The sequence below is a fragment of the Sylvia atricapilla genome, chromosome 6 (genome assembly GCF_009819655.1).
Source record: "Sylvia atricapilla isolate bSylAtr1 chromosome 6, bSylAtr1.pri, whole genome shotgun sequence".
In the NCBI taxonomy this organism is placed as follows: Eukaryota; Metazoa; Chordata; class Aves; order Passeriformes; family Sylviidae; genus Sylvia; species Sylvia atricapilla.
This window is the reverse complement of record NC_089145.1, coordinates 55,442,203-55,465,215: the sequence shown is the minus strand read 5'-3', so window position 1 is coordinate 55,465,215 and position 23,013 is coordinate 55,442,203. Positions and strand designations below refer to the sequence as shown.

Here is a 23,013-nt window from a genome sequence, read left to right as displayed (position 1 = left end):
ATGCTCTATGAATAATTCTGTAAGACTGACACGTCCTTAAGGTTCTTCAGTGATCTGCCAAATTTGGTGTTACCCTCAAGGATCAGCTTGACTGCTTTTTATATTTACTTCTAGATAATTGATAAAATATTTTATATTATTGCATTGAACATAGATTCTTATGGTGCATTAGAAATGCCTCTTATTAGAAATTCCCCTTGGCTCTGTGTAAGACAAATACTTGGTGAGACTTGTCAGCTGAGGACTGATGATCCTTCTATCTAATCTGTCTGTCTGTCTGTCTGTCTATCTACCTATCAATCATTAAATCCTGTTTTGTTCTTATATGCTGTTTATTTGAGCAGAGCTGTCTTCTGGTGTTCAGCCAAATACCTTAAAAAATGTTTCATCTGTGCTTTCACCATTGTCATTCAAATTATATCAGGTTTATTTTTTCAGAAGCTCCTTTTACACATCTAATGACAGTAAGTACTGTATTCCTCTCCTTTAATGTTTTTATTAAGCTCTTCAGATAGAAGCTGTTGTTCTATTTCCTCCAGGGTTGATGTTTCCTCCAGGCTAAACACTTCTATGGTTATACATCTTGTCCTGTTTGGCTTTATGAAATATTCACACAACATTATCGTTCTTTTATTCTTCTGTTATCTTTCTGTTATTTCAAGATTAAAAATAAACCCCAGTGGATCATAAATCTCCTCATTCAGCTCTTTTAAGAAATTGGAGCAAGTGACCCAAGTCTGTGAAATTAAAAATAAAGCATATTTATTCCTGGTAGCTGATCAACATCCTCTTTTATTCTCATGGATTGCAAAATACTTTGTCATCTTCTCGTGATATAAACACTTAGGTTCTTCATGTATTTATATCTGACAGAGAAAAATATTGCATACTTCATAAATTATATAAGCTGAACCTTTTAAACAATTGCCATCTTGGTGTTATGATGGACTTTCGTATTAAGATACAACTATTTTTTAACCACTAGTGCATCCTATAGTGATTGAAAGACTTAATTTTTTCATTGGATCACTAGGAAAGATTGCAAGTTACTTCCAGCCTGAATAGTTGTGATTTGGCTATATTGTTGTGCTTTTATCTCCTAAACTCTAGCAGATCTCTTCTGCCAGATGGAGATCCCTGTAGTGTCTAGATTTGGGTCAGCTTGTAACCAGCCTTTGGGTGAAATAGATGGAATTCATTGCATAGGTCACCCACCATAGTATAAGATTAAGGGATTTTTGTCGTCTTTGCTGTTTTTTTAACATATTTTTAAAGCATAGGCAAGATCACAGTCCTCAGTATTATGAAATGGTTTCACTAGTACTATATATATAATCAGTGTCTTTTGTCTGTACTTTCTTGATACTTTCTTCATACTTTGACACTGAAGAATCACAGTTAGTCTCCTTCAGAGCTGCTTTACAAAGGCATTTCATGTTCAATTGGTCATGCACCAAGGCATGCATGCTCTTTTCATAGTCACTGTTTGGAAGGCTTAGATACGGTTCCCATTGTGTGAGAGTTGCTTACAGTCTTTGATCCCAAATCTATAATCTGGCAATGGCCTGAACTGAAATAATGTGTCTCACTATATACTATTATATTCATGTCAAAGTGATAAGTAATCTGAGATTTAGCTGTCTTATTGTTCTTTTCCAAAAAAACATCTTAGGTGTCATGACTGATTCGTAGTACCTGGAAGTTGCTCTGTGGTTGTAGTTCAGTCGAGGTAGGACTGAAAGTTTCTGGGCAGTGTCACTTTTCCCAGTGTGCTGCCTCAGTCTGTCTCTCTATGGCACCTGGAAAGCTTTATTAATAACAATTCTTCAATAAAATTAGAAGACACCTCAAAAAATACATCTATTTGTGTTTCTTCTTCTTGCCCTGAAGTTTTTTTTGATGCAATAGATCCATTAAAATAAGCCTGCAGTCCTAAATTTTTGGTAGGTGATGGTACAGGATAATCCTCATGTTTCTCCATGTCAGTGGAAACTCACTTGCAGTTTACTGCCTCCTCTCTTTGCTGTCTACACCAGTCTCTTCAACGTGTAATAATCAATAGCAATTGTAGTGATAGTAGTAATAATGTAATAGTAATGTTAATTTATTTAGTGGCACAGGTTTTATCTTCAGTCTGGCAAAATGAAACTTGGTTTTAGAGCACAGTGACTATGCACAGTGACTATGCACCTTATACTTCTTACAGGAACATGCAAGCCAAGTTTCAGGATGTGATTAATATGAGGGGGTTTATTTTCTTGCTTCAAACTAATTTTAGGGTTTGACTTTCAGGGTCTAATACTCCTACATAAGCAAGGAAGAAAATGGCAATAGGCTGATGATCTGCCTTTGAGAGGCATGTTAGCCTATGTAGGACAAAACAAATTTGTAGCACAGTGCAGAAACAGCAGCTGAGAACTTTTCTCTGGCTTCTGAACTTCTGTGGCTTTGCGAGGGACTAATAGCATCTGGGACAGATGTCTGCAACCCATCTTTCCTTTAAGAAGTTTTTGGGGAAAAAATCTTACCCTTAGTAATACCAGTTGGTACCAGACCTGTGTGCAAATGATGGGTTTACAGTGAGAGGTATCAGGATTGTGGATGCCAGAATAGTGTGAGATTCTTGTGCTTTGAATGGCAAAGAAATCGTGGTATAAACCCATACAGACCTTATTGGCAGAATGACTGAGGAGTTAGAGAAATAAGTTGCCTATTTTGTTTACTGTTGATACTGCTCCCAAAGCAAAATGGGGAAGTATGGGGGAGCTGAAAAATGCAGCCCTTTCCAAGTGTGTTGCCGTAGGGAAAGGAAGAGGGGGAAAAAAAAGGGATATAGTAAAGTATATGTTGTGGTTTGAAAACAAACCGAGTGAGAGGCTCCAAGTCAGAAATACAATTTAATGAGAAGAAAAGGAAAAAAAGTAAAATAAAATAAGTGCAATAATACAAAAACAACACGGACAGAGTCAGAATACAACCTGATCAGGGTGATGGAAGCAGTCCAGATGAGGCGGTCTTCCTGAAGCAGTGATCCCATAGAAAGGTCTGGTAGCTCCAGTCCTCTAGGAATCCAGTGAGTGAGGGCTGATTCTACTGTCCCAAATCCCAGCTTATATCCAGGTGAGAATGCTTGGCTCCTCCCTGTGGGCAGAGCATCTCACAATGGGATGATGAGTCATACAGTGGGTCCTTGATGGCCCATTAAAGAGAGATAAGTCCCGGAGGGAGTTATCTGTGAGTCATGCACAAGGCATTGATGGGCCATTAACAGAAGATGGTGATAGAATACATCCTAAACTATAACCCAGGACAGTATAGAAAACAGCAGCACTTTGAGAGCACTAATACTCTCCTGACTGCCTTAAATGTGAACAGTGGCTGCCTGGGAATGGCAGGATGCAATGATGCTGAGAAGCGTCATGGGCTGAACATATATTCTCTAACAATGTACTTTTCAGCATTTCCTCTTAATGTTCAGCTCATGGGGGTTTTTTTTGGTGATTTTTTGTGGTTTTGTTTGGTTTTTTTTTTTTTTTCCCTCCTTAATTGCCTATTTGAAATAGTATAATAATCAGATCTGACATTGAGTTATTTGGAATTGGAACTGGACTGTAGGCAATAATGTGCCAAGTCCAGTATGGTTTACATTAGAAAGCCCTTGTCATTTTTTTCGCCTCCTCCCTTGTCTGTGCTTCTTTCAGGTTTGACCACACCAATGTGAAAGAAAATGTATGAAGGAGCATGGTTAGGTTCTGCAAAGCCCCATTCAGCACACAGTCCAGTGTCACGTACAGCAAAGTTAGTTTCATCTTCTGAACTGGTATCTTACTTCTGAATATACTGGAGGCTGTGGAAAGGCTGAATTTTCAGTCAAAAGGATTCTGGTGTAATCTCACCTTCACCGGTCTTTTCTCTAATGGTGACTTGTGTGGTTTGTCATGGTTTAACCCCAGCCAGCAGCCAAGCATGGCACAGCCACCAGCAGGGTGGGGGAGAGAATCAGAAGGGCACAACTGAGGACACTTGTGGGTTGAGATAAAGAATTTAATAGGAAAAGCAAAAGCCATGCATGTACACAAAGCAAAACAAGGAACAGATTCAGTGCTTCCCATGGCAGGCAGGTGTGCAGCCATCTCCAGGAGAGCAGAGCCCCATCACGTGTAACAATGGCTTGGGAAGACAAACTCCACCACTCCAAACATTCCTCCCCTCCTCCTGCTCCCCCCACTTCTATTCTGAACATGATGTCACAAGGCCTGGAGTGTCCCTTTGGGCACTTGGGGTCACCTGTCCTGGCTCAGCTCAACTCCTCCCAACTTCCTTTCTGGTGTGGAAGTAGGGAAAGCAGAAAAGGCCTTGGCTCTGTGTAAGCCTTGCTCAGCAATAACAAAAACATCTCTAAACTACCATCACTGTGTTCAGCACAAATGCAAAACACACCCCCATACCAGCCACCGTGAAGAAAATTAACTCCATCTCAGTCCAAACCTGCACAGTGTTTCAATAGTAAGATATGCTCTTGCTCTGTGAGCTGCTTTCAGGGCAAGAGGAAAGCAGTTGTCAGAATGCCAAGCAGTTTGTTGGTCACACAGCTGCATAAGAACAGAATGTGGGGATCTGAATGCAGATGATGTGCATTTGTCTAATGCTGGTTTTACTGTCCTGGATAAACATGGGCTGGGCATAAGTTAGTGAGTGGTGAGCAACAGTATGGTGTGTCACTTGTCTGTCTTGGGTTTTATTCCTCTCTCCTTTATTGTTATCATTATTATTATTATTATCCCATTCTTATCTCAACCTACAGGTTTTATCTTTTATTTTATTTATGATTCTCCTCCCCATCCCATGTGGTGCTGTTTTGCTGGCTAGGGTTAAATCACAACAGCACAGCCTAAAAGGCACAAGTGAAGCAATGAGTACACATGAACACATGCAGTAGAGTGCATGCAGGTACTGTTTACAAATGTGTATAAACCCAGATATATATGCCTTTAGTAGCTACCAGTGCAGATCTGTACATGAGTACATAAATACATATGCTTTCCTATGCATCTGTGCACAATATATGGATATATAAATGTGTATAAGTACATCTAGGCAAACAAATGTAGCATGTAGGGTGATTACATGTCCAAACATCCAAATATTCCACTGAGGAATATCTATGTGTCCTTGCTTCCAGGAAATTTTTTTCGAGTTTTGTGACTGTCAGCCATTTTCTCTTATTCTCTTTTTCCCCCCCCTTCAGCTGCCAGTAAAACACAGACAAGTTTTCTGGATATATTAGAAAAAGAATGGTTGACTGATTTTTATGTATTTTGCTATTTTTGACAGCGCTTGTTCAGTGCAAGGAGAATAAAACTGCTGTAGAGGAGAAACAGTAGGTTCTTTGAGTGTCACGTAGACAGACCAATCATTTCTATGTTCTGGTCGACGTGGTCTGGGTAATAAAAGCAGATCCCTCTTTTCAACCCCCTCCTCCACAGGAGTTAACTCCAGAAATGGAAGTTCTCCATGTTCTGAAACTGCAGCTGTCACAGTAGTACCTCAGTGCTCTATTAAGGTTAGAAAAGGTAGTGGGGGCTTAAACCTCTAAAGTGCATGGGAAGTCCACTTAAACAGAAAGGTTTAGGCAAATTTTTGCCAAAGAGTGGCTAAGGCAGATTTTGTTTTCTGTCTGTTAGTGTTTGAGCAATGTAAGCTCTATTGCTTTGCTTGAGATCTGGTATAGATCATTTTTAAGCAGTAAGACAATACTGAACTAAACAGAAAATATAAGTAAATTAGTCTTGTATCAAAGAAGCTTGTTTAGATGTGAGGTCAGTCTTCCTTGAGCTCAACACAGAGGAGTTGGGAACCCCATGCCTGGGTGTATTAAAATGACATTGTAGCAAAAACAAACAAAATGAGGGAGAGGTGTTTATTATTGTTCAGTATTTACATTATAGAATTCTAAAACTGAAAGGGAGTATATAAAACTGAATTAGTAGATTATTTGCACTGATCTGTGTTACCAAAATATTTTTTTCCAGCTTAGGCACAATGTAGTAACTAGGAAGAAGGATTATTCTTTCTTGCCATCTATTGACTTCTTGTATGAATTCAGTTTCCTCTTTCACTTTCTCAAAATCAAGGGTAGTGTAATGGGGGGAGTGGGAGATAATACAGTATTAAATAAACTATTTCCAAAATATTCACCAAGTAACTTAAACGGCTCTGTAGGAATTTCTTATAGAAAGTATTTCTACAATGGCATGATATTTTTTCTAGCTCTCTTTGTGCTGGGAACCAGCTAATCAGGTGTCTCTTTTGTCTGGTGTTCAGTGCTGACTCCAGTCCTGACCTCCCTCCTTTCTGAAGAGATCTCTCTCTTCCTGATTGCAGCAGCCCACCTACTTTGAGAAGGAAGTGTAATCTGGTGGTGAAATGGGTGCTGAGGTCCTCATCTGTTGCTTTTGTTTCTGCTTTCATGTGCTATCCTTCAAGTTCCCTCCCTTTGGCAGCAGTTCTGGCTGTGCTGAGTGCGTCCCACCCTTGTCCCCCAGGAGCTGCTGGACTCACACTCCATGCACACAGCTTCCAGATCAGAGCAAGGGATGAAGTTTTGCCAGCAGCCTCAGTGGGCCCTGATAGTGCCATTGAGTTCTTGCATGTATTAATACTCTTCCCCAAGAAACCTGTAAAGGTGGTGGGCACAGGGGAGAGTTTTGTTAGTGAGGGTTTCTCTGGAGGTCAGATAAAACCAGATGAAGGGCTGAGGGGACTGCCCCATTCCAAGCCTCCCTCTGTTGGTCTCAGACAGTGTTGTGCTGTGCAGTAAAGCTGTGGCTGGTGCAGCTGGGTGGCTTCTGGATGAATAGATGAACCAGACCCTTTGGCATTGTGGTAACTGGGGCTCAGTCCCAAATAGAAGACAGGTATTGATTGATTTTTTTAAAAAAAATTTCCCCCTGTTCCTTTTATTAGTGCTGCAAGCTTAGAGATGAAGGTCACAGATGAGAGAGTTTTAGACACATATGAGAGAAAGATATAAAAAAAAGCTTATGGTTCTTTTTCTCACACCAGGTTGGAGGTTGTAAGATGACAGTATTTTTCTCTTGATGCTTCTTTTAGGTAGGGAATTAACTACATTCCCTGGCCTCTACAGCAAATATTCAAGCAAATAGTAAGCCCATCACATCCCTGTTTTCACACAATGTAAGGCCCAGTGCAAATAAATGTTTGGAAAATCCTGCTCGTGGAGGCTTTGAACTTTGTTCCATGCTGTAAAATATGAAGAGAGATGAGCAGAGAGATCCTGAAGAGATGTCAGTGTTGACAAGTTTTTGCATAGGGCAAAAAGAGAGGCATTAAAAGAGAAGTTTAGAATCCCCTCTATTTTGTGCTAGACCTATGGAGACAGTCCTCCTCCTCCTCACCAGTGTATCTGGACCTGTGACAGGTGGTGTCAGCCATGGGATAGTGTCATACTGCAATGGAGTTCTTCAGCAGATCCCAAGTGCCTTTGGTCCCTCACATGAGGAGAGCCTAGCTGAAGGAACTCCTCCTTCTTTGGCTGGCACTGCAGGTGCAGGGAGATGTCAGTGCCCCTGAGCCCTTTGTGCTAAGGCTGGGGAAGGGACATGGGCTAGGATGCAGCACCCTCAGCTTTAGGAGTCCTGCTTCCAATAGTGACACCATCAGTGGCATCACTTTAAATTTGAAGCTTAGTCTGTACAATACTAAATCCACTAAATGCTTCCTCTGTGGCTGTAACCTCATTGTTACTTGAGCAGTGCTCACTTTTGAGCATGTGCTCTCCCGTATGCAGTGGTAAATATTTTCAATTTTTTTTTTTTTTTTTTTTTTTTTTTTTTTTTTGGCTGGGCAAGTGGCAAAAACCAGAAGACGCTGCTGTGGTTGGCACAATTTGCTTAGAATTTGCTTTTCTTGTATTGGAAACCTCAGCAGTGAGACTAATGCTTGCCTGGAATATGGAAACTGAATTACCTTCTTGTACCTTCCAGGGATATTGTAGTGGAGGAGGCTCAGGGCATACTGGCTAGGGAAGGTAGGTTATGGGCAAAACTGCATATCTATGAGTGAGCAATAGCTATTCAGTATTCTCACAGAAGACTTTACACATTAGTGTTCTCATTAAAACACGTTTTATCACTGAAGTGAGGAGCTGGGTGAAATTAAGAGTTTCTGTTCCAAAGGAATTTCCTCCAGCTGCTATTTGCTTTCGTTGCTGCTGGTAAGATTAATTTTTAAAAAATGTAAATCCGTGAAATCTTCCAAACTGGGTTCATTTGTAACATTCTGATATTCTCTGAATCAAATTATTTTGTGTTGGTTATTGAGTTGACCCCAAATAATCTGGAGCCAGTTTAACACAAACTGTATTTTCCTCCCCAGTGCAGTTCATGTGTCCTGTAGGGCCCTTGTGCCCATTCTCCCAGAGGAACCAGAGTATTTGGTTAAGCTGCTTTGTGGCAAAACCAGTCAAGTTTCTTTGCTGATACCAGATGGGACACTGACATTGTGTCATGTGAAAGTATTTTTTTAGGAAGCAGAGACCAGAGGTAAAAATGGGGACCACAATTGAAAGTAAATGCAATGCCTGAAAAATACTGGTTTATGTTATGGTTAAGTTAATGCAAAAGCTTTTCTGTAAAGTTCTGATAAAACTAAACTTGCCATTTTGGTTTGTTACAGATTGAAGTGAAGCATTTCATTGCTAATTCTCTGTGAGGGAAATGGAATTTTGTGTTAAAATGTCATCCTGATGGAAACATTCACCCACCATACTAAACAGATTTATTTCCTGAGACAGCTCTTTTGTACTTGCACAACATAAGGTGGATTTAAAATACAATGAAATCACTAAATGGAGTGTTATTTGCTAAGTCATTGTTTGATAGACTTTTCAGTGTAATAAGGTTCAAGCCTTAAATGATCAATGGGGCCATCCTAAAATAATTCCTCTCAGCCTTTCAGATGAAATTCTTAAGACACTTGACAGTAATCATTTCCTCACTTAATCATCACTGAACCAAGCTCGACAGATTTAGCTTGTGCTTGCTAGACAAATCTGAGATTTTGGGATGCATTTGGGAGGAGCAGAGTATTCTATAACTGGTGAATGTCTGTATAAGCTCACTACAGGACTGAGTGTAGCTGAAGTCAACTCCTGCATGCTGGTAAAGAATCTGCTGTAATAATGATTTTTTTTTTTTTTTTTTAAGTTTCAAATTTTTTAATATTTTTTTTATTTAACTGTCAAGCCTTCATTTGCTAGGGAGGTAATCTATGAATTTAGACTCTTCAAATTTGTGAGGTGTCAGTATTGTGCTACAATAAGGTTTATTCTTCCTTCCTGTCCTTCAACACTATAGGAAAGTCTTTAGATACATAGTAATTTGCTCTTTCATATGTTCCTCTACTCTCCCCTTGGCCCCCAACACAGAATCATAGAAAATAAAACTATGAGAGCTTTTCTGTAAGATAAGACCATGAGAAGTTATCTAATCCTTCACACTTCCACTGTCCCAAAACAAATCCAGTTGCATCTATGTGAGTTTCGGCAGCAATTTTTTCGGCCTGAAATTAAAGTTCTCCAGTGATTGTTGCTCTTCAGACAATCTCCTCCAGTGCTTCATTGTTCTTAAATTAAAAAACTCTCTTTTTTAATGCTTATTTGCTGTTATTATTTTGCCAATTATTTCTTGTCCTTTTCAGCTTGGGTACAAAGAAGAGTTTGTTGCTTACTGCTTTGTAGTAGCCCTTTTCTATTTGAACTCTTTAGTGTCTCCTTTCAAACTTCTATTTCCTTAGACTCCTGATTATTTTTATTGGTCTAGTCAAGGCTCTTTCCAATTTCTCTACTCATTTTTTGAAATACAATTCTCCAAAGTGAACATGATCTCCAGCAATTTTCAGTGTGGGGCACGGTGATGGTGTTTATTACCTGAATACAGTTGTCACCCCAGTGGAACATCGAATATGTTTATACTAGGCCTCCAGAGTTCACACAGTGCTATTTAAAAAAAGTGTAGGAGCTTTAGATAGACATCACTGAAGACTTGGATCACTTCATACATAGTCTGCCCCAGACACAAAGTCAAGTGCTGCTCTAACCTGGTGTGTTTGTTTCTACTTGATTGTCAGGGAGGGCTAGGAAAACACAGGTCAAAAAAAACAGTGAATAAACTATAATTTTTTTTTTTTTTATTGTGGGAACTTGCTTGGTTATGTGTAGGTGCCTTTAAAGAAGTCTTAGGCTCTAGCCTGAATATCTAGCAGTTATCCTTTGTGAGAATTGATAAGGGCAGTTGGTGAAGGGGTGCAGCCTGGGACAGAAAAAAGCAATATCCAGGGTGCAATAGGTGAACCATTTGGCTGGCCTTCAGAAGTGCTCTTCCTAGCTAGCTAAACATAGGCAGCCATCAGGTTATTGCTCTTTTTCTGATGGTAGCCATCTAATTTGCCAGGCTGTTGACAGCCATTCCCCTTTGGAGCATGCCTGTGTCCTCCCTGTACTGAAAATCTTGTTTCCCCCTTAATAACACCAGCTTGGAGAGGAATTTTTATATTGGCTACTGGCCAAACTTAGCACATAATTTTTCCTCCCGTTTTGTTGCTGCCTCGCTATCTGCAACTTCACTTGATTGCAGAGAGATGCTTTTCATCATTGTGAAAAGCCATCTGATTAGAGCTGTCTTTAACCCGTGAGTGAAACTCATAAGAAGTTTAGCTGGAGAAATTCCTTGAATGCTTCAGAATTGCAGAGTTGCCATTTTAAAGAAACCTCAAAACTGGATTGCGAATTTGTTTTAGCTCTGCCTAAAACAAGCTCTTCTTTATCAGCAGATTTATAGGAAACATGATTTAATGTATATATTTTTTTTCCCTCAAAATGTTTTACATGTCATGAAATTCTACTGCTGATTTTCAGGACTGTGTGTATCTGGAATATCCCCTTCCTCACCATGCATTTATACTAGTCTAATTCATTAAACAAAGGCATCGAATGGTCAATATTCCTTTGTTAAAGTGCATTTAGAAACAGTCCCCGTGGAAAAGGAAAACCCAATTGCTTTCATTATTCTTGTTTCATTTTTGCAATGTAAAGCGATTTTAAGATTGGAGGAATGAAGGTTGCTTTTCAAAAGCTCTGTGCATAGCTTTTGCTAATGATTTTCTTCCCTTTTCTCTTTTCCACCTTTCTTCCCAAAATAAAGATTGGTATGTCTGTATCAGAAATCATGTCCTTGACTCCCTTAGACCTTCTCTGGTCCATACCTATCAGACCTGGGATTAATTCAAGCTTGTCTCTGTTTAAACAGGCAAGAGTGGCATTATTCAGAAGGCACCTGACATGAATGGAGAAGTCTATGGGCACTGCTTTCTTTGCTTTGCTTACTTCTCAGTTGCTATGGAAGCCATGTGTGACCCTAGAAGACTTTCCTAGAGATGAAAAACATTCTGACAAAGTCAGGGCCTCATTTGGATTTGGAGAAGTGGGTTTCAATAGGTGTTTTGGCATATCCTGAAGAGCCTTCAAGTTAGTTCAGGGGTTGCTCATAGAATCAAGGTAGGAAGTGCTGTGCAGATGGTAGATTCTACTGCTGGCAGAAAGCTTCCTCAGTGAAACATGAAAATCGGTCTTCTCTGGTTTGCAGCAGGTGACTCTAACAAACTATTTCTTGAAGCTTATATATTTGAGTTATAGAATCAATTTTTTTTTTCCAAGACTTCGCTTGCCTTCCTTTTTAGTGGTATATGTTAAGGTAGGATCACAAACATAAAAAAAATTACAAAAAGCTTAACTGAAGGCACTGATGACAAGTCAGACCAGAATTGATAATTGCATCTTCTTTACCAGGCAGTTTTAGCAGTTGGCAGGATGTGCTTCATCTGTCCTGCAAACTGCACTGCACTCTGTTTATTTCATTAAAACACAAAGATTCATAGGTTATGAGGCCAGAAAGTGCCATTATGATAATCTAGGCTGATTTGCTGTGTAATTAATTCCTGTCTCACTATGTCTCTTAGAGAAAACAGGATACTATTTTAATTTAAAATTTGCCGGTAGCAGAGAACACAATATAACCTGTAGTAAATTATTTCAGTAGCAAATTACCCTCATGTAAAAATAAGTAATAATATTTTAAAATGTGAATTTCTCTAACTTCAATCTCTAGCCCCTAGATCTCATTGTCCCTCTGTCACATGCATTGAAGAGCCCTGTCTTGCCAAATTCCATTTTCTGCACAGGTACTTGTAGATTGCAATCGAATCACATTTTAACCTCTACCTATTAAACAGACTGAATTTGAATGAATTTGAATGTTTTCCACTGTGGGATATGCATATCAGTCATTTAATTATATTCCCTCCTCAATCTTGAACCTTTGGTTGAACAGTTGAACTGTCTTTATCAGAAGCTGCCTTAGCATTTCTCCGTTCCTGCCCAGGATTCACGTTGGTTTTACACCCAAGCATTATTTCTATCCCTTTCTTTTATTGTTATGATGAGAGTTCTGGTGTACTTATTGATACATCATGATGCTGATGTCCAAGTGTGTCTGTCAATAATACCTCATCACCTATTGAAACACTTGCACTTTTTGCATAAACACAGGTGTTTTTAGCTCGAGAAATCTAAGTGTTTTGTTTTGGGGTTTTTTAAAAGAAAATAATTTGGAGCAACATTTGAATAACAGAGATTCAGATTGGGGTGGATATGTTTCTTTGTAAAGATTGAATTCAGAACTCTTGTATCTATTCAATAGCCTTTCTCATCTGCTCCCCAGGTCTGCCTTTGTGCTTGCTTTCTTGGTCTCTTCATTCTCGGCCTCAGATTCTTCATTGTTAGTCACTTTTTTGATTACAGCTAACTTTACGTAATTTTTTTGTGCTTCCTGTGAAAGGATTCTGTCTCAAGGATTCTCCAGCTGTGGTACTTGTATGATTAATGAAACACAAAGCAGCCAGCATCAAAACTTGTATAAACTCAGAGGCAAACCTCTGTATTTCCCCAGAAAATACAGGACCTGTTACTCAAGAATCAAATACATCAAAGAGGGAAATGTAACCTGTATGTGGCTCGGCTGTGTGTGGGAGCTGCTGATGTGCAGCATATGATATTCCCTCTACCAGCAATCCACAGAGATTGCTGAAAACAGGTCACTGAGTCACAGATAGATACAACCCATCAGTCATATGTAGGGTACTGTGCTACCTATCTGCTCCTCCCATGTATGGAAAGACTGGGTCCAGATGCAGTTTAACTGAGTGTTAATTTGACCAGTTGTTAGTGGTATCCTATAAAGGCAGCTCTCCTGCCTTAGGATCATTAAAGCCACAGCTTATTCAGGCCTGGCATTCTCTCGCCCACCAAAGCAACTCCATGCCGTGGTGAAACCAAAAAATGCAGTGTTGCACCCAAGTTGTTGGTGAATTGACATTTCTGGTGAAGAATGTCAATTCCTGCACCCAGTGTGGTGTCTCCAGTAGTGGGGGGTGCAAGTGCTATTTAGGGAGAGCACAAGACCATGGCTGCTGTCAGTGGTGCATTCCCTTACATTCCTGCAGCACCCACTGCTGTTGGTTTACAATTGTTAAAAGACACAATCCTTTCTTTTCCCTTTAGTATCAGTTTGCAGACTTGCTGTCCATTGTTATTTCTGGTTCTTTTTGCATCTTCTGTTGCACCCTACTTCTGTGACCTCCCCTGGCAGCAAGTTCCAGAAGTTCACTCCCCTCTGTGTAAACAAGTACTTCCAAAAATCCATTTTATGCTGATTTCATACAAGTTTCAGCAAGTGCCTCTAGCTCTGTTATTGCTGGGTTTGGCAAAGAGCAGTTCTACATTAACCTTTTCCATCTTCTGTAAACTTCAATCATATTTTTCTCAGTCCTCTCCAAATATGAGCTTGGCCTTTTCAGCCTCTCCTCGTAAAGCATCCTGTTCTATCCTTTTAGTTGCTCTATTAATTCTCCTTTCTCCTTGAGAAGCAGAGACAGGACTTCATGCAGTGCTCAGAACTAAAGTCTGACTGAGGTTCACCTCATTGTCTGGCAAGAGAGGAAGCTCTAATGCACCCCCTTGCTGTGTCAGTGGAAGGAGGTGTATGGTCTCTAATGAGAGCATTTGACACGATTATAGAATAAAACTACTATAGTCCCATAAATTGAAAATGAATTTTATCTCTGTTGCAGATATTAATAGCTGTGATGTTTCTGGTGCCACTGTGAGGGCAGAGCACTTTATTAGGAAGTGGAGCAAAACAAGTTACTGTGGGTCAATACCGTCCTCTGCTGGGAAGAGCTCAAGCTTTGTGCCATTTCTCAAAATGGGATTTAACAGCTGGCTTCTCCTTTCACTCTCTTTTGCCTTTGTAACAGGAAAACCTGACTGCACTGGGGGAATTCTCCTTTAATGCTTAGAGAAGGCTGGAAATTCTTTGCTAGCTATGAATGTATTGAACTGTGATTTCATTTATTTTTTCATCCTGAAGTTACCTAATTTGTAAGCTTATCCCTCATTCTTTCTCTCATTTGCCTTGCAATATTTACTGCATACACATTTCTCTGACTTTCCTGTCCTAATAGCAGAAGTAACAATGCGAATCTCCTTTCCCTTCTGTTTTGGTAACAAACTGCTGATGGCTCATGCTGATAGGATTTTAAAAGCAGAAATCAAATATATGTATATGTATGTGCTATATGTGACAGACACAAAGTATTTAAGAAAAATAACTGCTTAGAAGAAATTAGAGTCTTCAGTGGTATCACTGAACAAGAATTCAATAAAAATTGTGCTAGTTACAGAAGTGGTTTTACTTTCTGTACATGCCAGCTCTGCATTTAGCAAGAATGGAAGATGATTGAGAGGAAGTACAGTTTACAAGTATTTCAATTTTGTGCCTTCTTCAGTCCCTGCCTCTGTGAGATTGTCATGGGGCAAAAGAGAGTCTGCTTTCCAGGAATTAATTCTGTACCTGAGAGAAGAAGAAGAATAGGAGATCTGTACTCCTGAGTAAGCCGGACATGCTCAGGTGTGCTTGCCTGTTTGAGACTCTTGGCTAATTTCAATCCATGTAGCAACAATAGAGCCCAGAGTTCTTAACCCAGAGAAAGTGAGTCCAGGCACTGAAGATGGACAGGTTTTATATGTGTTAGAGCAGAAATTGTTGGTTTCTTGAAGCAAGGGTAAGATGTAGAGGTACTTCCATGGCAAATTTGTGTCAGTATTAATCTAATATTTCTTGGGCAGAGAAATTGTAAGTTTTTGTTATTTTTTCTTTGGGACTCACAGGGCAATCACTAACAGTTCATGGCAACTTGCTGAATTTTTTTTGCATCTCTCTCGTAGTAGTTAAGTAGGCCTGTAAGAATAATAGAGAAATGACAGTGGTGGTACCAAGTTCCCTGCTGTGGCTAGTAGCGATGGACATGGAAGTTACACTTTGTTATGTATTTTTTATGGGATTTATGCAAATATAACAGCGTGATACCAGACAGACACTGGATTTTATATAGAGAAGTTTTTACAGCCAAGTGGGCCTATGGTAGAGTCAATTGTTCACACTGCCCTTCAGTTAAATATTTTCTTCTGACTGCTTATCTAATCTATAGTAATTGTGAAGTACCCATTGCTGTTATTTCTATACACTCTTCTGGTTCGACTCCCTCCCTCTGTCATGATGTCAGACTCTTGCACTCTCTCCTTTCCTCTCCCCACTTTTGGGAAAAGTTTATCTCCCATGGCTGAAGGTAATTGGGGTATTTGTATTGTATGCAGGATTGATGTATGATACTTTTCCCTGTGTCTGGCAGGTTGTTTATAAGAATAACGACATTCGTCTGGAGCTGTCTCGCTTGGCACGGATTGGTGATACTAAGATGAAGATCTATGGGGAAGTGAAATTCGTATGTGAAAATGTGGCTACACTGGATCCCATCAGCTTTGAGACCCCTGAGGCCTATATTAGTCTGCCTAAATGGAATACCAAAAGGATGGGCTCCATCTCATTTGATTTCCGAACCACTGAACCAAACGGACTGATCCTTTTCACCCACGGCAAGCCTCAGGAGAGGAAAGATACCAGAAGCCAGAAAAATACAAAGGTAGACTTCTTTGCAGTTGAGCTGCTAGATGGAAACCTCTACTTGCTGCTGGACATGGGCTCTGGGACCATTAAAGTCAAAGCCACCCAGAAGAAAGCCAATGATGGAGAGTGGTATCATGTGGATATTCAACGAGATGGAAGATCGGGTAGAGTTATCACTTTTTCTTAAGTAGATTCATGTTTCAGATTCAGACCTAAGGCTATGTATTAAATCTCTGAACATTCAAAACCTGTTAGATATGAGTCACCTCCTTAACAAAGCTTAGTGTTACTCCAGTGATGTTTATCCAGCAAGGCAAAGACGTGAATGGTTTTCATTACATTTTTAGTGTAAAGTTTGAATAGCACATCACAGAGGCAATCTATTAATATTTTATTCCCAATGCTCAGATATTCTGGACCTATCTTTGCAATTGCTTGCATAGTTACAGTGATGACTTCTTTGTAGGCTGTGGTAAGGTTTAAGGCCCTTCAGAAGCACTGTTCTCAATTTCAGAAATTCTTATTGATCTACTTTGGGTTTCTGCATTTCAGATAATGTCGTGAGAAAGGTAAGAGTAATGGGCACAACCAGTAACAGAATTATGGTAACAAATCAGTATCTTCATCCCATTCTGTTTTCTTAAGTATCCTGTAGTTTTGAGTTAGATTTCTTTATTCTTTTGGATGACAGATTCTAGTCCTAAAATCTGAGACAGTGTTCAGTGGATGTTTCTTTTCTTATTTTGCAGCTTTTCATTTTCAAATATAAGTTTCAGTTTATTTCTAAAAGTACACATACCATGCAATTGCCAAGAGATATTTTTCTTGTTTCCAGTGCTGAATATCAAGGTAATATACTCATGATATACTCTGAAATTGTGAAGGAAAACAAAAATTCTCGGATACTGTATTTTCATCTAGAGAATAACAATTGTATTTCAGTTTTTCTTTGAACCATTGGAATCTCAAAGCCTTCACTTCAAAATGAATTCTGCTTACATTTGCCAGTGGATTTAAGATTTGTCTGGTTATCTCCAGATGATAGATTTCAGTCCTGAATTTTATATTTCCAGTTGCTGAATACCATCAGTACAGGGAATGCAGAGCTAGAATTTGCTTCCCTTGTGTTTTTAGAAGAGCTGACTTTGAGATACCATGCAAGGCCTAGCTGTTTGAACAGGTCTTTGCCTGAAGCTATTTTTGCCTTTGATGATGTGAGTAGTTTCTTTGTATTTGGCAGGGTGCTCTGCTTGGACTTAATATGTATGGTTATATATTGCCATCTCCTAAAGACATCGATAGGAGTGTTTTACAAAGAAAGCCATAAATAAATAAATGGCGCTTTGATTTCTTCAGAATTGCTAAAATTTAATTAACTTCCAGGATAAACTCAATTAGCTGTGTTTCGTACTGACTTCTCTTTTGCTTGCTCACTTTGGGACTGTCTCATCCCTGAAGAAGCAGCTGCAGAGGGAGAAGAGACAGAAATGACACAGGTCCTATGCAAAGAATGTTTGCAAAGCCCTACAGAGAGGGACACATGTTCATTTGGACACATTGACAGGAGGGTGTGACAGACACATTGCTGCTTGATGGATGGCACTGTGGGACTGACTTGTTTGTCACTTAGCAGGGAGGTTTATGATGTTCTGGACACTGATTAGAGGTAACAGATTTTAAATGAGAAACAGTTTTCTCAACAAGAAAGAACATGTTTGTATGATGTCTTTTTTTTTTTTTTTTTTTTTTTTTTTTCCTTTTTATTCTGTTGTGTTCTCTGCTCACAATGAATACTTGGTTAATGAGCCTAAGGACTGATGTCTTGTGTCCTGACAAAACCAGGATACTGGCATTGATTTTTTCACATTATACCTTCAGTCACTATTACCCAAGGACACTTTGGATAAGTGTGAGAAAGGAGTACCAGATCTCTTCTTGTTTAGTACTTGGCTTTTCTTCCACACATGCACTGGAGAATGGTTACACCTTGAAGATTTTTTTTTACCCCAGTATACATGACTATATTTGGGAAACTAAAAGAATTAATTTACTTAATGGGGGCTAAAAACACCCATTTGAGGTTAATGAGCTAGTGACCTGCAAGTTCTGATTCTCCTTACTAAAGCAGCAAGGCCTATGTTTGGTGTCATCTCTCCTCCTTTTTTCCCCATTTCTCTAACAGTCCAAAACTTCAGGTTCTGCTGATCTTAGTAAAATAGCTTAAAAATCCAAATATTCACTATTGCAGTGCACTAAGGCAGGGAAGTTTGGCAGTCATGCTCAGGTAACCTCTGGCATCTCTAGTCCCTTTGGGCCTTGTGTATGCCTTGGTCTGTGTTGGCTGCCAGAGCAGCAAAACCTGTTTTTGTCCTTCTACGCTGACAGAAGCTGGCAGTGTGGATGTGGACACCTAACATCCTGTAACCTTTCTGTCCTTTGGGAAAGCTCCCACCAGGTTCACAAAACTTGTCACAGTTTCTAGCTGGGGAACAGTGAGCTTGTCACACAGGACAGTGTTTTCAGTTAGTCATCAGCAACAAAACATACATGACTTCCCATCTGATTGGACCTAAAAATCTTACTGGATAGTTTGGTGTACAGTTGTATCAGTGCACTGTTTGGTGTGCCTATTCTGCCCTCAGTGGGGTGTTTTGGTTTATTCTTCAGTCCAGCACAAAGTAACTATGACACTGCAGAGGAGATGCATAGATGCTTCTGATTTCTCAAGATGGACTTGGATCTACTGCAAGCAGAGTGGCAAACATAGGATTCTGGAGGGAAAAAAAAAACCCCAGTATGTCAGCTTATGTGAGTGCTCCTTTCTAGGATCAATACAGAATTTCTCCATCTCAGCAGCTTGGTCTTAAAAGTGCTGTTCATCCAAATTAGTGCCATCTCCTTGCAGGAGTTGTTGGAGGGTACAAAACACTCAGAATGTTTAGGTTGCTGTCTAGCCTATTTCTTGTTCGTCATTTCACCATCTTTCTCCAGGTTTTACACTTCGTATTATCAATATTTCTTGTCTTTTAGGGGGTTTCTTTACCTTTGTGGCAATTGCACATCTTTGTCCTCTCCACAGGAGCAGCTGTCTAGAGCTCAGCCCTCCAGTGTTTTGGTTCCAAGCTTTAGAGTAATAAGTACTCTGCAGGCTGCTTTTGAGAAATAGCAGTGGAGATGCTGGAAGGGGAGTTGTGTTCCCATGGCTCTGTGACATGCTGCCTGCGTGACAGTATGTGTGTTGTCACATTTTCTGTTTCCTTGTTTTATAAAAGAGAAAATGCCTGTGGTGCTCCAGCTTGCTGATACAAAATGATTCATCAAATAACTGTGGTTCTCTTAGAGCCTGTAATTTGTAATGCCTTTGTTGCTTCTGACACTCTGCTGCCTCCGACGTTATTCCTCAATTATTACTGAACATCACACAACACACCTTGTGTCTGTGTCATATGTGCAGTTCTCTGAGAGGACACTTCTTACAGCTGAAGAAAATGTGCATGTACATGACTGTACTTTCTCACAGAGATGATAGATAGAGTTAACTCTATTAACTCTCCTTCCTTATTGTAGGGGTGTCTGATAAAAATGCAATGATGTGGAATTTATCTTAAAGCTTGGATAGTGTCTCTAAAGACAGACTGTCTTAATGACAAGGCAATTGGACGTGATGATTTATGGCTAGGGAGAGCAAATTGCTGATTTTCAGATGAGTGTCTAGTGGGCAGAAATCCCTATCAGAGAAACTGCTGAATGCACTTCGTTCTGAGTACACTGCTCTGAAATGTGAGAGATGTGCGTTATGTTCCCTGTTGTTCTTTGGATGCACTGTCTGACCTTAAGTCACTTTGCTTTTCTGTACCTCTTTTACGTATTCTGATTATATTTCTGTATTATATGTCCTGGTTATTTTATGTGCTGGGACAATTTCTTGAAATACATATGAATGACCTCAGTGCAGTATGTCCTCATTTGATTTGGAGCATATGGAAGCTATCACAGTTTTAATGAAAACTGTTGTTCAGATAAAAGTTTGTCTCTCTCTTCCTCAATTTTCCTGTATAAAATGGAAACTAGAAAGCTTTCTTTGTAAAGCCATACAATATTTTTCTTTGGGGCAAACTTCTGGAGATTTCTAGTTCACTTTGGACTTTCTTCAGGGTCATATGCAATTGAGCTTAGAATGCCTTCAGTCTGGTAAACCCCACTGAGGTTTCTGTTTCTGTGTTTGACCACTCTTTTGGTGAAAAATGTCCTTTTCTATGGAGCTGGAGATCCCCTTATGTTGTGGCTTAGGAATGGTGCTCTCCAATTCAGTGGTCCCATTGAGACTCTGCAAATCACATTGCTCATTTTCTTCCCCTTGCCATGCCTCTCCTAGCAAAGAATTACCTCTGTTCTGGCTGGAACTAGGACACCTTACTGCAGCTTGTTTCTCTTGCCACTACAAGTTCACAGTGCTAATTCCTGTTTAAGCTGTCTGCTATATCTGCAGGTCCTTTTCTGCAGTTGCTGCTTAGCCAGCTGGTCACTAGCCTGTACTAATGTGTGAGGCTTTTGTGACTCAGGTGTAGGACTTTGTATTTATTGGTTTTGATTTATGTCAAGCATTGCTATCAGTCCTTTGCTCCACCTTGCAATGGTTTCTCTAAATGGTATCCCAGTGCTTCCTCCAGTGCATCAGCCATTCTTCCCATGTCACTTACAAATGTGTCTGTGTTGGTCCATCATCCAGGTCTAGGTTTGGAGGTACTGATGAATTTTTTTTTTTTCTGAAAGAGCGATATAGTGAGAATTAAAATGCTTTTGCTTATCTTTTTTCTCTCTAGTCTTTATGCCATCAAACTCCTGTGTGTTCTCAATAAGTTTTTTGCTTTGCTGGATAAATGCCATTGAATAATGTTCTAATTCTACATGCTGTTATTTATCTATTGAATTGTTATGCTTCTGCCTTTCGAATGCAATTTGGGATACAGATGCATGATGATCAGTCACTGCATGGAAGTACTTAGGACCTGTGGATCAGGAGGACAGGGAGCTGGGTGAAAAGCACTGTTAGAATGCCACTTGGGTAGGGAAGAATCTTCACTCTCCTGTGCTCAGCTCAACCTCACTCAGTTATTGGAAAATATTGAATTAAACTGAGTGTGTAGTTGAAAGTGTTGATGTCTCCTTGTCTTGCTCATTTAGGTACTATATCAGTGAACAGCCGGCGCACCCCGTTCACTGCTAGCGGGGAGAGTGAGATCCTGGATCTGGAAGGTGACATGTACCTCGGTGGGCTGCCAGAGAACCGGGCAGGCCTCATCCTGCCCACAGAGCTCTGGACAGCGATGCTGAACTATGGCTATGTGGGCTGCATCCGGGACCTGTTCATCGATGGGCGAAGCAAGAACATCCGGCAGCTGGCCGAGGCGCAGAACGCCGCCGGGGTCAAGTCCTCCTGCTCCCGCCTGAGCACCAAGCAGTGTGACAGCTACCCGTGTAAGAACAATGCAGTCTGCAAGGATGGCTGGAACCGCTTCATCTGTGACTGCACTGGCACTGGCTACTGGGGTAGAACGTGTGAGCGAGGTAAGCTGGGTTTTCTGACTTCAGTTACGCAAAGCTGAGGACAAGAACAAAATCCAGTGTTCTTATAAGACTCACCCCTGCCCTTGTCATCTTCTTAATGCTAAGTTCCAGTCCCCAGAGTAGGAAAACTTTGTTTTCTGATTATTTCCTTTCAGTCTTTTCCACTCCCATTTCATGAGCTTACTGGCTACTTCACTCCCTAAGCCTTCTGAACATCTTGTCTTGAGGTTCCTTTGGCTAGGTATGGTTTATCTCCTGAGGTAGAAAATGCAGCGGCATGTGAAAAGTCTCAAACAAATTACTGGAAACTGGAAAACTCACGAAATGTGAGCTTTTATTATGGGGATTTTTCTTGCATGGGAAAGATGACAGATGATGAATCCCAGTTCTGTCTCGGCTTCCTTTTTTTTTGTGTGTAGTTGCATTTCCTTGATGGCTGTTTATGAGTAAAGCCAACTAATGGGATAGTGTTAAAAGCAGCATGTCTCCAAGTTCATCTCTGATAAGGCAAATATGTAGGAGATTCATGGAGATTCTCTGCATCTTATTTGTACTCATCCAGAATTGTAATTTAAAGATGTGTGATTGGAGATATGAGGCCCAAGTGATGCTTGTGTAGGCAGGCAAATTTTCTACGTGTTATAGATCACATGGAAAGGATTTACTCAGGGAAGATATTTGAACTATATATTTCTCAAGTACATAGGTGGTTCCATTAGTTGTTGTTACCTTTATTATGCTACTGCCACCATCAGAATGAGGTAGATGAGTAACCACTCACCTATGCTTTACACACCTACACTGTACATCACTTGACAGAAAACGATGGGGCTAAGATCAGTTACAAAAACCCTTCACCTCCTTCGAGGGTGTTATACTTCAGTCTTTCTATTAATATTTGGCCATTAGCACTGCATTTGGTCTAAACTGCATTCACAGTACACCCACTTACACTGTAAGCCATTAGCAGTCTTTGGGCTTTCAGTCCTTTCTTTATATCACCTCACTTGGTGATAGCATGTGCCACAGAACTGGAAATTCAGATATTTTTCAACTTCTGCTATAAATATTTGAGCAACACCTTTCCTTCTTAGTGCTTTTTTAAATATTGATCATAGTAGCCTGCCGCTTATGAGGAAGAACATGAAATTTAGCTACAATGCATAAAATAGGAGGCGTAATTGAGATTTGTATTTCATTCACTCGACAGAGGATTTTCTTCGTTGCAGAAAGTTTTTGCTAATGACCAGAATTCTTCCTATATGGATGAGATTTTTAGGTTTTACAGTACAAGATCTGTGATTGTTCATAAAACTACTCACAGTCAGTAATTCATTGCATGCTG

At 40.0% G+C, this 23,013-nt stretch overlaps 1 protein-coding gene across 1 annotated transcript in view; it reads left to right on the top strand.

The window, feature by feature from the left end:
- Nucleotides 1-23,013, top strand: part of LOC136362967 (neurexin-3) — an 81,544-nt gene that overhangs the window by 23,169 nt on the left and 35,362 nt on the right. Inside the window, exons 3-4 of the mRNA XM_066321976.1 lie at nt 15,826-16,264; nt 21,285-21,668. Coding sequence (XP_066178073.1) covers nt 15,826-16,264; nt 21,285-21,668 — 823 coding nt within the window. The remainder of the gene's footprint in view (nt 1-15,825; nt 16,265-21,284; nt 21,669-23,013) is intronic.